The sequence below is a fragment of the Rhinolophus sinicus genome, chromosome 8 (assembly GCF_057876585.1).
Source record: "Rhinolophus sinicus isolate RSI-liver-muscle chromosome 8, RSI-T2T, whole genome shotgun sequence".
Taxonomy (NCBI): Eukaryota; Metazoa; Chordata; class Mammalia; order Chiroptera; family Rhinolophidae; genus Rhinolophus; species Rhinolophus sinicus.
In genome coordinates, this window is record NC_142508.1 from 47,792,967 (window position 1) to 47,808,260 (window position 15,294).

Genomic DNA, 15,294 nt, shown 5'->3' on the forward strand with positions numbered 1-15,294 from the left:
GTGAGTATGGCTAGAGATCATTGGGTTTGACATTTCAAGGCTTGAGCCCATTAATGTTTTATGCCCTGCTACTTGTATATCATTAATAAAAATCTGATGAAAAACTTTTTAGGATATATTTGTTGCTTTGGCTTTGATCTTAATGTTTGCAAACTAATACATTAATACATGTGAAGCCTTAAGGAGTTTTTCTAAGAGAATATTTCCATACATTATATTTTCATTTCCATTTTAGGTAGCTGAGTCTCTGTGGGGTTGTTGATGGCAGTGGCATTCGATTTTGGTGGGAAATATATCTCTTCATCTTCTGTTAAGTGTTATATCCTAGGCATATGGAACCTTGTCATCAATATTTTACCTAAATTCACTTCTGTAACAGCCACACTTCTAAGATGTGTTGCCGTATCAAAATCTTCATTTTGAAAAGATATGTGAAACTTCAGTCAGTTATTTGCAATAGTAAAACTCATCCCAAATCATGGAATCACAGCGCTTGCTGTCTGGTTATTAACATTTTACTTGAATCAGACTACAAAGATCAGCTCAACTGAATGTCATTATCTTTGCTTTCTTTGGGGTGCCTGTTTCCCAGCAGTGGCATCTGTGACTGAGTTGTGGTAACCTCAGTAGTCTAGAAATGGAAGTTATGTCAACTAAAACATAACATTTTGTTGCTTATATGTTATCTACAGCTGACCCTTGAATAACAAGGGTTTGAACTGCATGGGTCCACTTATACGCAGATGTTTTTTCAATAAATATGTACAGTGCTGTAAAGTACTATAAATGTATTTTCTCTCGCATATGATTTTCTTAATAGCATTTACTTTTCTCTAGCTTACTTTGTTGTAAGAATTATATGATGTAATTATACATGCTATAATTATGTACTATAATACACATACAAAATATTTGTAAATTGACTGTTTATGTTATCAGTAAGGCTTCTGGTCAACAGTAGGCTATTAGTAGTTAAGTTTTGGGGGAGTCAAAAGTTATATGCAGATGTTTGACTGTGTGGTGGGGGGATCAGTGTCCCTAACCCCCACATTGTTCAAGGGTCAACTGTATATGTCCCCAAATGCAAAATGTAGTCATGACATGACTAAATGTTCACAAAAACTTTTAAACTGCATTTGAGATTTGAGGGTGTAAGAATAATTAGATTATATTTGAAATTTTACTTTATCAAAATAAGTAGAGATAAAACTTGAATTATTACTTACTAAAAAATGATTGCTAACCCAATTTTGAACACTTTGCAGTGGCATGTGGGCAAATGGTCTGTTAAAATGGCTCTTTAAGTTGTGCTTTACTAGAAAGTGAATGTGAAATTCTTTAAATATTTATGATTTATGTTGAGTATAATACAACCTTTAATAGTTTTCAAATTTTTATCCTTATAGCTAATGTTTGAAATGTCTATCATTTTCTGATCTATGAGTGGTTAATTATTCAGATAAATGTTAAGTACTTTTTTCTTAGAGGTGAGGGAATGGAAAAAAAGCATACTATATAGGAAAGCAAAATTAAGTCACTGTACTTACCATTAAAATAACCATTGATCAGAGTGATTGTGATGGAAATTTCTTTTACTATTGTTCCAAAAAATGATGAAATCATTATAAATCTGGTTATATTTTAGATCCACTAGAGGGAGTCATGCTGTACAGATGTGTGTTTTTTTAATGAAAAAGATTTGTTTGTCATTGAGTTAGTAAATAAATTTGTAGTAATAGTATCATCCAAATTCAACAGCCATAATATTTTAAGTCGTGCTCTTTATTTATGAATGTTGCTGGGGTGGTTGATGTAAACTTGAAGCCAGCTTTTCTGTGACAGAGGGGCATGCTCTATACTTTCACATATTTGTCCTACTTCTTTCTCTCCCTCCTAATGTAATTCCTTAATTTTCTAATTCTGCTTACTGTCCTGAGGCAATTTTGATATGCAAATAAGCTTTCACATTAAAAAAATGGAAGCTTTTGAGATTCTGACTTTCATTTTTTTAGAGATTATGTGTTTGGTACAGTAGCTTCACAACAGGGAATAAATGATTACAACTTCATTTCTATTGTGGCTTTCAAGAGTCTTCTCACTTGACACCCTGCCTCTGGACCTCCTGGTGGTCTCCCCAACCAGTGCTCTGAAGGGCGGGCGAGTCAATGACAGCTTCCCAAATAGGAGATTTCTTTTCATCTTCTGTCTTCCATGAAACCATGATAATAAGAAGCTTCAAATTCAGATGGGTTTTATTTTTTAAAACTTAAAGAATTTGAAGTAATTCATACATATGCTTTTACAAATTTTAAGGAGTACCGAAGGGCTTATCATGAAAAGCACACCACTGGTCTCATTTTCCCTTCCTCTCATGTCACTCCTCACAGCGATCCTTTTATAAAATAAAATTTTTATTGAGTTATGATTTACATACGGTGAAAAGCACAATCAAAAGTCTTCAAGTAAATTGGTTTTGATGCATTGGTACAGTTGTGTAACTGCCACCACACTCAAAATACAGGTCATTTCTATCACCCCAGAAAAAGCCCTCATGCCCCTTCCTGTCAAAATTAATTCATCATAGTGACTTTTAAAATGGCCACTGATTAGAGTGATTGCTATAGATATTTCCTTTATTAGTGTGTCAAGTGAGATGAAATAGTTATAAATATGGTTATATTTTAGATCCACTAGAGGGAGTAATGAAGTCCAAGTATTAGTTTTTCTTTTATCTTTTATGCTTTTAATATCATATCTAAGAAATCATTGCCTAACCCAAGTCACTAAGATTTATTACTATAACTTCTGAGAATTTTATAGTTTTAATTCTCATGTTTAGGGCTTGATGCATTCTGAGTTAAGTTTTCTGTATGGTGTGAGGTTAGTGTCCAACTACCTCCTCCTGAATGTGGCTGTCCAGTTGTTCCAGTACCATTTGTTGAAAGACTGTTCTCTCTCCCCTTGAAATATCTTGGTACTTTGCTCTAAAATCAGTTGACCATGAATGTAAAGGCTTATTTCTGAATTCCCGATTCTCTTCTATTGATCTCAATGTCTATCCTTATTCCAGGGCTACTGTCTTGATCACAGTAGCTTTGCAGTAAGTTTTGAAATTACGATGTGAAAGTCCTCCAACTTTGTTCTTTTCCCCCCAGATTTTTTTAGCTATTCTGTGTCTTTTGCATTTCCACATGAATTTTAGATCAGCTTGTCAATTTCTGCTTGGGGGTGGGGGTGGGGATAAAAAAACCAACTGGGATTTTGACCAATTGGTGGGAAATTGCCATCTTAACAATATTGAGTCTTCCAATTCATGTAGCTACAATGTCTCTCCATTTGTTTAGATCTTCTTTAATTCCAACAATGTTTTGTAGTTTCAGAGTGTAAGTTTTACACTTCTTTTGTTAAATTTATTTCTAAGTATCTTATTCTTTTTGATACTATTGTGAATGGAACTGCTTACTTAATTTTATTTTAGATGTTCGTTGCCAGCATATAGGAGTCCAATTGATTTTTGTATGTTGATCTTCTATCCTGACAAATTGCTGTACTCGCTCATTAGTTGTAGTCCTTCTTTTTTTTCTTTCTTTCTTTCTTTTTTTTTAGAGTGGATTCCATAGGATTTCCTATATATAAGAGTATGTTGTCTGAGAATAAAGGTAGTTTTTTATTTCTGCCTTTCAATCTGGATGCCTTTTATTTTTTTTCTTGTCTAATTTCCCTGGCCAGAATCTCCAGTACAATGTTGAATAGAAGTGGTAAGAGCAGACATCCTTGTCTTGTTCTCAATCTTGGGAGGAAAAGTTAGCAGAGATTTTGTATTTTGATGAAATGCATGTTATCAATTGTTTTATTTTACAGTTCGTGCTCTTTGTGTTCTGTCTAATAAATCTTTGACTGTATTTGTTCTGCACTCTAATACCAATGTAGGGGGCTTGTTTCCCTCATCAAGAAGCACTGCTCCAACACCAGCTGTGTGTCCTGCAATCTAACTCAATTCTGACACTATCTACCTGGAAATAGCATCATATTTCACAGGTTAAAGCCTCAGTCCCACAAAACTGCCTGCTATTTCAGATGCCAATTGCAAGCCCAGGTCGTTACCTGTGGTTTGATTAATTTGCTAGAGTGGAATTCAGATGCTAGTGGACAGTCGAGGTTGTTAACCTGTACTTCTGACTGACTGGCTATAAATCAGATGTTACCATGACCTCCTCCTTGGGTTCAATTAATTTGAAGAACTCAGGAAGCCAATTTATTCACTGGATTACCAATTTATTACAAAGGATATGGAAGAATACAAATCAATAGCCAGATGAAAAGATTCGTAAGGCAAGATCCTGAACAAAGGAGCTTCTGTCCTCATGGAGCTTGAGCCTGGCACCCTAGCACCTGGAAGAGTTCTGGTTCCCCAACCTGGAAGTTCTCTGAACCCTATTCTTTTGGGGTTTTATGGAGGCTTCATACATAGGCATGATTAATTAAATCATTGGCCACTGGCGATTGATTCAACCTCTAGTCCCTCCCACCTCCCAGGAGGTTGGGGGTTCCAACCCCTGTAATCACATGGTTGATTCTCCAGGGAACCAGTCCCCATCCTTAAGTGCTTTCCAAGTCACCTCATTAACATAACAATAGACTCTTTATCGCTTTCATCACAGGAAATTCCAAGGGTTTTAGGAGCTCTGTGTCAGATATGGGGACAAAGACCAAATATATATTTCTTATTATAAATCACAAAATCACAGTCTACTTCGAGTTTACAAAGATTTTCTCCTATGTTTTCTATAGAAGCTTTGTAGTATATCTTATAAGTTGAGGTCTGGGATCCATTTCAAATTAATTTTTGTGTAGTTGTTGATTTCTCTCCTGTCATTTCCTGCTTTCATGAATTTTGAAGCTCTGTTGTTTGGTGCATACATATTTAGGATAATTATATTATTCTGATGAGTTGCTCCTTTACCATTATGAAATATTCCACTTTATCTCTACTAATACTTGAGGTCTACTTTTCTAATATTAAAATAGCCATGGAGCCTTCTTATGGTTCCTGTTTGCATAGTATATATTTTCCCACACTTTTACTTTCAACCACATTTTATATTTAAAGTGCATCTTTTATTGGTAGCATGTAGTTGAGTATTGCTTGTGTATGTAGTCTGATATTCTTTGCCATTTAACTGGAATATGTACTTTATTTACACTTTTTAAAAATTTAGTTCTCAATTATAATTGACATACAGAATCTTATATATATATATATATATAATACATATATATAATATTAGTTTCAGGTGGACAACATAATAATTAGATATTTGTATACCTATATGGTTTCCTTTGCAGTACAAAAGGTTTTTAGTTTGGCGTAGTCCCATTTGTTTATCTTTGCTTTTGTTGTCTTTGCCATAGGAGACATATCAAAAAAATATTGCTAAGGCCAATGTCAAAGAGTTTATTGCCTATGTTTTTTCTTCTAGGATTTTTTTTTTTTTCAATGAAAGGGAAATTTATTGAAGCCCCAGGGCCAAAGGGTTTGGGCAGGAGGCCACCCTGTGAGCCAAGATGATGGAGGGCCCTCATTTGACCATCTTCTTGGTGCGTAGGTTGTTGGTGTGGCCACACTTCTTGTGGCAGTTGACAGCACGGGGATGTAGGCAAGCGTAACACTTGCAGCAGATAGTCTTGTCACAGTTGTGCTTCTGGGCAAGCTGGATGAGGGAAGGCTTGATGATACCACCCCGCAGACGAAGCACCGAGTGCAGAGTGGACTTTTTCTGGATATTATAGTCTGAGAGAGTGCGGCCATCCTCCAGCTGTTTGCCCGCAAAAATCAGACGCTGCTGGTCAGGTGGGATGCCCTCCTTGTTTTGGATTTTAGCTTTGACATTCTCAATAGTGTCATTGGGCTTGACCTCAAGTGTGATGGTCTTGCCTGTTAGGGTCTTCACAAAGATCTGCATCTCTACGTCTGCTGGGGAGGCTGCTCCACAGCCTTGTTGAAAAAAAAGAGCTCTTCTAGGTGTTTTATGGTTTCAGGTCTTACATTTAAGTCTTCAATTCATTTTGAGTTTATTCTTGTTTATGGAGTAAGAAGGAAGTCTAGTTTCATTTTTTTGCATACAAGGTCAGACAATTAAGTTCGTGAACCCATCCTAGAAAAACTACTACATACCTCATTGCTGAATATCACTATGGTCACCTTCGAAGGACTCCCCTTGGGAAGCTATGCACTGCCGCCAGCGCCTAGTCCACCCTCCAAAGCAATTTTGGAACTCTTTGTCTGGAATGACCATCAGAGCTGTCGTCGTATTACCCTTGATGTCCTGAATGTCATCAAAATGTCTTCCTCTCAATAGTTCCTTTACCTTTGGGTAAAGAAACAAGTCACTGGGGGCCAGATCAGGTGAGTAGGGAGGGTATTCCAATAAGGTTATTTGTTTATTGGCTAAAAACTCCCTCACAGACAGTGCCATGTGAGCTGGTGCACTGTCGTGATATAAGAGCCATGAATTTTTGGTGAAAAGTTCAGGTCATCTAACTTTTTCATGCAGCCTTTTCAGCAGTTCCAAATAGTAAACTTGGTTAACTGTTTGTCCAGTTGGTACAAATTCATAATGAATACTCCCTCTGGTATCAAAAAAGGTTAGCAACAAGTTCACACACTTAATTGTCAGACCTCATATATCTGTCCATTTTCCCCAACACCATTTATTGAAGAAACTGTCTTTACCCCATTGTATATTCTTGCTTCCTTTGTAGATCAATTGATCCAAGCATGGGTTTATTTCTGGGCTCTCAATTCTGTTCCAGGACCATGCTGTTTTGATTACTATAGCCTTGTATAGTTTGATATCAGGGAGTGTGATATCTCCAAATTTCTTTTTTCTCAATATTGTTTTTGCCGTTCGGGGTCTTTTGTGGTTTCATATAAATTTTAGGATTATTTGTTCTGGTTCTGTGAAAGGTGCCATTGGTATTTTGATAGGGAGTACATTGAATCTGTAGATTGCTTTGGGTAGTATGGTCATCTTAATGATGTTAATTCTTCCAATCCAGGAGTACAGTATATCCTTTCATTTATTGTGTCTTCTTCAATTTCTTTCAGCAATGTTTTATAGTTTTCAGAGTACAGGTCTTTTAAATCTTTGGTTAAATTTATTCCTAGGTATTTTTTTTTCTTTTTGATGCAATTATAAATGGGATTGTTTTCTTAATTTTTCTTTCTGATAGTTTATCATTGTATACAATGCAGCCAATTTCTGAATATTAATTTTGCATCCTGCTACTTTAATGAATTTATTTATTAGTTCTAATAGTTTTTTGGTGCAATCTTTAGGGTTCACTCTATACGGTATCATGTCATCTACAAATAATGACAGTTTTACTTCTTCCTTTCCAATCTGAATGCCTTTTATTTATTTATTTTTTCCTTGTCTCATTGCTGTGGCTAGGACTTCCAATACTTGAATAAAAGTGGTTAAAAGTGGACACTCTTGTCTTGTTCCTGATCTTAACAAAAAAAGCTTTCAGCTTTTCTCCTTGAGTATGTTGGCTGTGGGTTTGTCATATTTGGCCTTTATTACAAGTGCAAGTATGTTGAGGTATGTTCCCTCTATCCCCACTTTATGGAGAGTTTTTATCATAATGAATGTTGGATTTTGTCAAATGTTTTTTTCTGAATCTATTTATATGATCATATGATTTTTATGTTTTGTTTACTCGTATGTGGTGTATCATGTTAATTGATTTGCAGATATTGAACTAATCTTGCATTCTGGGGTTAAATCCCACTTGATCATGGTATATGATGTTTTTAATGTATTGCTGAATTTGGTTTGCTAATATTTTTGAGGACGTTTGCATCTATATTCATCAGGGATATTAGCCTGTAATTTTCTTTTTTTGGTAGTGAATGTCTTTGTCTGATTTTGGTATCAGGGTAATGTGGGCCTTGTAAAATGAGTTTGGGAAGTTTTTTTTCCTCCTCTTCATTTTTCTTGAAAGAGATTGAGAAGGATAGGTATTAATTCTTCTTTCAATGTTTGGTAGAATTCATCTGTGAAGCCATCTGGTCCAGGGGTTTTGTTTGTTGGCAGTCTTTTGATTACTGATCCGATTTCACTACTAGTAATCGGTTTGTTCAGATTTTCTGTTTTTTCCTGATTCAATCTTGGAAGAGTGTATGTTTCTAGGAATATATCCATTTCTTCCAACAAATCCAATTTGTTGGCATATAATTGTAACATTTTCTTATAACCCTTTTCTGTGGTGTCAGTTGTCACTTCGCTTTCATTTCTGATTTTATTTATTTCAGCCCTCTCTTTTTTTTCTCTTGATGTGTCTGGCTAAAGGTTTATCAACTTGCTTATCCTTTCAAAGAACCAGTTCTTGGTTTCATTAGTCTTTTATATATATATGTGTATATATATATATTAGTTTGTATTTCATTTATTTCTGCTCTGTTTCACTAATCATATATATATATATATATATATATATATATATATATATATATATATATATATTAGTTTGTATTTCATTTATTTCTGCTCTGATCTTTACTATTTTTCCCCTTTTACTTTGGCTTTGTTTGTTCTTCTTTTTCTAGTTCTTTCAGATATAAGTTTAGATTTTTTATTTGGGATTTTTCTTTTTTTCTTTCTTTTTTTTTTGAGGTAAGCCTGTATTGTTATGAATTTCCCTCTTAGAACTACTTTGGCTGTGTCCCATAGATTTTGGGTTATTATGTTTCATTTTCCTTTGTCCCAAGGTATCTTTCAATTTCCTCCTTGATTCATTATTAACCCATTCATTGTTTAGCAGCATGCTGTTTAGCCTCCACATATTTGTGTGGTTTTCAGGTTTTTGTAATTGATTTCTAGTTTACTATTGTTGTGATTAGAGAACATTTATTATTATTATTATTATTATAGACCTTTATTAACAGGTTCTTGCAGTTTGTTGACTTTTTTGAAAAAATAAAGTTGTAAATTTTTATTACAAATTAAAAGAGATTCTTAAGAATCTCAACTTTACCAGCTATGAAACAATTTAAAAAACTTTAGAGGTATTGAGGAAAAACAGGCTTAAAAAAAAAAGTTCATCATTACCAAAAACAGATGTCTTTAAGTAAAACTAATAAAAACCCATGCTGCATAGATAATGCAGATAGTTCTGGTTATCTGGTCAACGGGCAAAAAGCAAACATGTAAGCTCTTCAGCTCCAATCTTTTGTTCATTTCTTATTGCTGAAATTTTATACTCATTTCTTCTTGTTGGATGACTAAACTGAATGATGGTAAAGATAGTAAGTGAGCATTTACTCATCCCCACCCTGCTCAGCCTTGGGAGCGGATGAATTCTCAGCTGGTGGATTGGCTGCTTTTGTCTCTGCCATCTTGTTGAGGGTTTTCTGGGCAGCTAAATCGGTAATTGAAGTTGCAGTGGTACTGAGGTTGAGGTGGCTGCTGCCTTGGGTCTCATCTCCTTGATTTTCCTTACCTTCTTCATTGCCATCCTCACTAGGCTGTCTTTGGCAAGGAAAGCCTCTAAAGGAATCCTGGTCTATAGCCCTGATGCATATTTTGTCTCACTGATCTACCTTGTTCTCCTGCAACCTGACTGTCACACCCTCCATCACTTCTCTCTGCACAGGAAGTTTGGCATTCTGTGCTCGTCGCCCATTGGGTCTCTGCATGTAGTAAGGTGGGAACTGTGCCTGCTATAGGGCTGGCACCATTGGGCCTGCCCTTCAGGAGCACTCGCCCATCCCTCATTCTTTTCCCCACTCTCACTATTCTGGTAATTCTGCTTGTCATTGCATGGAGGATCCCTCTGACAGGGATAGTGTCTATAATGGTTACTGTCCGCTGCATATTTACTGCCTTGCATGGGAACTCCACCAAGGCTGAAATCTGCTCAATTTTTCTAGTCTTCCAAGCTGCTGCTTTTCAGCAGGCTTCTTGGAATTTCCCTGCACATTCACAGTTCAGGGTCAGCTAAGTAAGGATATGAGCGGCGTTTACATACAAATTTGGTGACTCCCTGTTCTGTGACTCCTTTTTCTTTTTTAAAACTGGCTTTTCTCCTCCCAATTTTCAGCTTCTCTGGCTACTTCAAACTCTAGCACTTCAAGCCAACTCAGTCTTTCTGTTTCAGTTCTAGCTGCTTCAGCCCATGCAGTGTACTGCTCCAGCTCCACCCCCCAGGTGTGCCTTTGGGGAAAATCAGTAAAAACATAGATCTCACCCAGTGCAATATCCTTCTTTCACGGGTTGAATCCCCTCATCTTCATGCCTGCTTCAGGTCACTTTCTAGTGCTTTTAAATAGTTTAAAACATATTTTGTCGAGTTCATAATTATTATCTACAGAAGTGGTAGTACAGCAATCATGTTTAACCCTTTCTGGTATAAGGTCTTCTGAAGTTATCTCCAAACTCTAAATACTGTGCTTATAATTACATTTCTGAATGTCTCAACTTTAGAATTATCTGGTGGATTTTTGTTATGTTAGATGAAATTTAATTTAATTTCTATTAATATGTCTTTCACCTCCTGTGTCTCACTTATACCAACATAGTTACACCAGTGTTTTCAGTTATTTTCATTGTTAACTATATAACTTTAAATAACCTTCTTAAACCTATATTTCTTATTCATTAGCTATGGACAGTATCTTGATTTTTCATGTGGTGAAATGAGAATATTAGCAATCTTAACCTTCCTTCTCCCTCTTTTATTTTTTTTTGCCTTTCAACCCCCAACTTCATGAGCTGTACCTTTGTTTTTGCATTGCCAAGCATAAGGACATTTAATTTCTATCACATAAACACAGTTATGGCTCTGTGACTTGCCTGCGGCTTAATTCAACATTTATTAATGCAACAAATATTTATTGCCGACCTACCATGAGCTAGTCCCTGTCCTTGGTGCTGGGGAGACAGCAGTAAATACAATAGTAAAGAAAAATCCCTGCCCTTGTGGAACACACTTTTCAGTATGGGGGAGACAGAAAATAAATAAGGAAGTCAGATAATTAGTATGCTAGTTGTGCTTAGGAGAAAAATTACTCTAGGAAGAGTATAGGGAGTGTGTGTGTGTGTGTACATGTATGCATACATACCTGTGTGTTTTGCAATTTCGATTGAATGGTCAGGAAAGGGCTCTCTAAAAAGGTGATATTTGAAGAAAGTCGTGAAAGAGGTAAGGGCATAAATCATGTGGATATCTGGGGAAAGAAAAAAGTTCTAGGCTGTAAGTACATGTACATTATAAACAGTAAATACTGTTGTTTCAGAGCTGAGAAGAGACTATGATTACATTCCTTCCCAGTGACCCCCCTCTTGTGTTACTCACAGAAGAATGTTCAAAAGAATTTGTCCCTGTACTTGACTAATTGCTCATAGTCACGTCATGTTTTTTTCTACATTATTTTTAGATCATACCCTTCTTGTATATGTTCCCCCTTCCCCTTTGCTGGTTACTTTTCTTTATTCTTGATGAAAAAAGAAGCATATTATTCATTATATGACTCATACCTCCCAGATTATTTTCTCCATTACTTAGAATTTATTCCATCCTTTTTTTAAATCCCCTGACTTCTGCTCACCTTTGCCCTGATTTCACAATATTTTGTTATGACCTTATGGTGCAATTTTCCTAGAGTTTCTAGTTATCTTTCCTTTTTTTTTCTTCTGTGCATTCTATGCATTTTTCCTACTCTCAGTTACTACAAAGCTCAGTCATACTCTCCTATGGGATCCTTCCACATCATTTCCTGGGGACCTCCCTTCCAAAGCCTGCTGTCTTCCTGCTCCAGGCAGGGCTAGGTGGTTTCTCTGGCTGCTGTACAGCTGACATTCTGGTTCTTCCCTGTTCTCCCAAGTTCTATGTTTTCTGTATCAGCTAGACTTCTATAATATAGGACTAACTCCTTAAGTGACTTCTTCAGCAGAGGTACACGGGACAGAAACTTTCTGAGTGTTTGCAGCTCTGAAAAGTGCTTTTATTCTGTCCTCAAACTTGATCAGTGATTTGGCTGGGTATAGGATTCTAGATACAAATTTCCCTCAGCAATCTGAAAATCCATTGTCCTCAAGCACCTAGTATTGCTGAAGAGAAAGCTAATGTGTCTGGTTCTTTTCTTTTTTTTTTTTTCAAACTCTTTTTTTCTTTCAGGAGTTTTTAAATCTTTTTGTCCTCTTGGTATTCTGAACTTTCACCATGATGTATTTAGGTTGAATCTTTTATATTCAGCTTGTTGAAGCGTTGAGAGAACCTTTTACCTAAAGACTGATGTTATGCCCATAAGTCCAGGGAAGAATGACTACCTGGCTGCTGGCTTTTTTACATTTGGAATTGAGAAGACAGATGGCAGACTGTTCAGAATATAGACCCTTTAATCAATTCCCCTGTTTCCAGCCGCACTGCTCACTTGGTGGTTGTCAAGCTTGACAATTCTGAGTCTAGAACCTCTCATGGCTAGTTTCCTGCTCATAGCTACAGGCCTTGACTTAGGTTCAAACGGCAGCTTTCTCAATCCTCCCTGCCCTGCTGATTCATGCCCGTCCATTCATTCCCTTCAACCAAACCTCTATGGAAATCCAGTCCGCCAATGATTCTTTTCCTGTTCCCTTTATAGTGTGGGAGTGAATCTTTTCTATTCTTCTACCATCCTTTCCCTGCAGTCTCAGGAGGAAGAGTTTGCCAAATGCCTTCCATTTGCCATCCCCTCCCATCCACTTTTCACCCTTACCTTTGTTCCAGGAGGCTGAACGGTGGAGATATATTAACTGCCTGTCTTGTGGTCTACATCTGGTTGGAGCCAGCCAATGAGGAGCCCCAGCAGAAGATCAGAGAGGAAACCATGAGGCCATGGCATTTATTCCTTCAGCTGTCTCCCTGTGAGGTTGCCTCGGGCTGGCTGAGTCCCTTACTAAAGGCCACAGCTGTTGCCAGGCAGCTGTCTTCACATAGGCTTCTAGCTCTAGACCATAGGAGCCGCACCCCTGCAGCTCAGGTGTGACAAAGGACCCGGTCTTTCTGGCCCTGGGCCACTGCCCCTTTCTTTGTGGTTTTTCTATACCCTGCCCGCATTAAAAAAAATAATCTCTATATTAAAGTGTCCTTGACTGATCCAAACTGAGTGTGCTGCTATTTCCAGATGGGGCTCTCTGGCTAATATAAAGAGAACAAAAATCATACCTGCCTGGTCCACTATATTGGGCCAGGAATCTTAGGTAATTTTTAACGCATGTAACTTTCCAGGTAGACTGTTTTTATTTGGGTTTTTTTTTCACCCTAAAACTTTTAGGTCCTAATCTTCTGTTGCTGTTCAGGTTCCCTGTTTGTTATGGGATCCTGGAATTTCCCTATCATATCACAATATTTATTGGTGATAGAGGCCTTTCGAGAGCAGGACTCCTAATATGGGGTGCTGTAACCAGGCATACCCTCGAGTCTGTTCATGTCCTTGAAACTTCTTGGCTTACAATTTAGGCACCTACTCTGCGTGGTGGTGACTTTTTATCGACCACTGACCAATAGGAAGGGTCTTCTCAGGATGAATGGTGACAATCCCAACTCTTGAATTGTGTCTCTCAGCCACAGGGAGCTCAGGAATCATTTGTGGGTGCATATCTGCCACCCTCCAGACTGAGGTACTTAGTGACAGGGCTTGTGTCCTTGTGAAGTTTGTGTTGCCAACAGCCAGTCCAGAAGCTGCCCATAGCAAGAATGAAAATATTATTTGTATAATGAAGGAAGTTATTAAAACCACAGCCCCAGGTGAACATCTCTGCTACACACCCCGTCCAGTTTTGCTCCATAAGTAAATGACTAGGGACTTGGAAACGTCTGTAAAGGGTGTTCGTCTTAGTCTATAGACCCCTGTGTGTAAGAAGGAAATCTTCCCTTGATTTCCCTTAAATCAAAATAAATTGAATTCTGAATTCCCACGTGGCTGTGTTGGAGGGAAGTTTGATCCGATTCATCGTGGGGAGTGGAAATAAAGCATCCTCCTTCCCGGGGTCTCACAGGGATCTGGGAGCCTTCCTTGGTGTGGACAATCAGGGAAGAGACCTATATTCTGTCTCTCAATCACCCCAGTAGCCTGATTTCCAAGCTCCCTTGATTGTGAGAAGGTTGCTGTTTCTATCATGAGCTTGGCCCTGGGATCAAAGAAAATGTAGGAGACTGGGGTCCAGCTTCCAGCCTCTTGGGGTACACTGAGCTGGTACCTCCTAATGAGGCCTAGCTCTACCTGCTGCTTATGGCACCTGCTGACTCCGTCCCTCCTCAGATGGGCAACTTGTGTTCTTTCTTTCTGCCCCGTTCCATCCCCACAGGTCTAGCCTTTCCCCCTCTTGTCTCTTCCCTACTCATAATCTTGAGTTGCTCAGGCTTCCAGAAAACAAAAGCCAGGAAAGTTACTTGCCTGTAAAAAAACTTCTGGTTATTTTTGTAGGGACAAAGTACAAGTTCTTTTCTCAGTGGATTTCCCTACCACCTGCCTGGGCAGGACTGGTGATTAGCCAGGACACCTCATCGGTTTGTTGTTAAATGTTTCGGACTTACCACTACATCTAGGTGTTTGTGTTGGGATGTTTGCCGCCTCCCCTTCTGCAAGCTTGGACTCCTGTCTCCCAGCCTAGTTATGATGAAATGAGTGGCAACTGAGTGGTTGCTAATAAATGTTCATTTCTTTCCTTTTCCCTTCTTGCCCATGATTTTAATTTTTCTCCTTACTGCATGGCAAATTCCTTGTTATGTTCCTGTTTGTATCTCCGTACAAACAAGTACCACGTACTCAGTCTATGTGGAATTCAACCCACTTCCTTACCTGGGTATTAGGTCTAACTCGATCTCCACCACTTTCAAGAAAGCTGCCATTTTGTCCTCCTAGGCAGAGTGAGGAAAGAACTTCCTTATCTTTGGTTCTCTGCTTAAAGAAAGAAAAGGGAATCCATAGGAGGTGGATCCTGCCTCAGCGGTGGTTTGGGCCTGTCACCATGCTCGGTGGTGTGAAGGCTGGGCCCGCTCTTCCTCCTGCCGCGGATTTCTCCAAGCTGAGGATTTCTCCAAGGCTGCGGGGAGTCATTTCCTTAATCGACTCGTATCTCTCACATGCATTTCTCAGTTTCTTCTGAACTGTTAAGGGAGCAAATCTCTAAATTAGAAATTAAGAGGACTCTGAGGTTCTGAATTCAATGAAAATAGAGCTAATGGCTTTTGCAACAACTTTTTCAGAGAAAATAATGTAAAAATAGTGTAATTCATTATGGAAAATTTGGA

General features: G+C 37.9%; 1 protein-coding gene and 1 pseudogene across 2 annotated transcripts; both read right to left on the reverse strand.

Moving 5' to 3' along the window:
• Nucleotides 1-5,579: 5,579 nt before the first annotated feature.
• Nucleotides 5,580-5,963, reverse strand: LOC109453147 (ubiquitin-ribosomal protein eL40 fusion protein-like). 2 transcript variants are annotated; one of them, XM_019742655.3, is made up of 2 exons: nt 5,861-5,963; nt 5,580-5,773 (listed from the first exon to the last, which is right to left on the reverse strand). In XM_019742655.3, exons 1-2 carry the CDS (start codon nt 5,961-5,963, stop codon nt 5,580-5,582), a joined length of 297 nt encoding a protein of 98 aa, XP_019598214.2. The 2 variants fall into 2 exon arrangements, with proteins under 2 accessions (XP_019598214.2, XP_019598213.2); XM_019742654.3 differs by having other exon boundaries at nt 5,580-5,963.
• Nucleotides 5,964-9,322: 3,359 nt separating this feature from the next.
• Nucleotides 9,323-14,892, reverse strand: LOC109453138 (Y-box-binding protein 1 pseudogene; annotated as a pseudogene).
• Between the last annotated feature and the right edge of the window lie 402 nt (nt 14,893-15,294).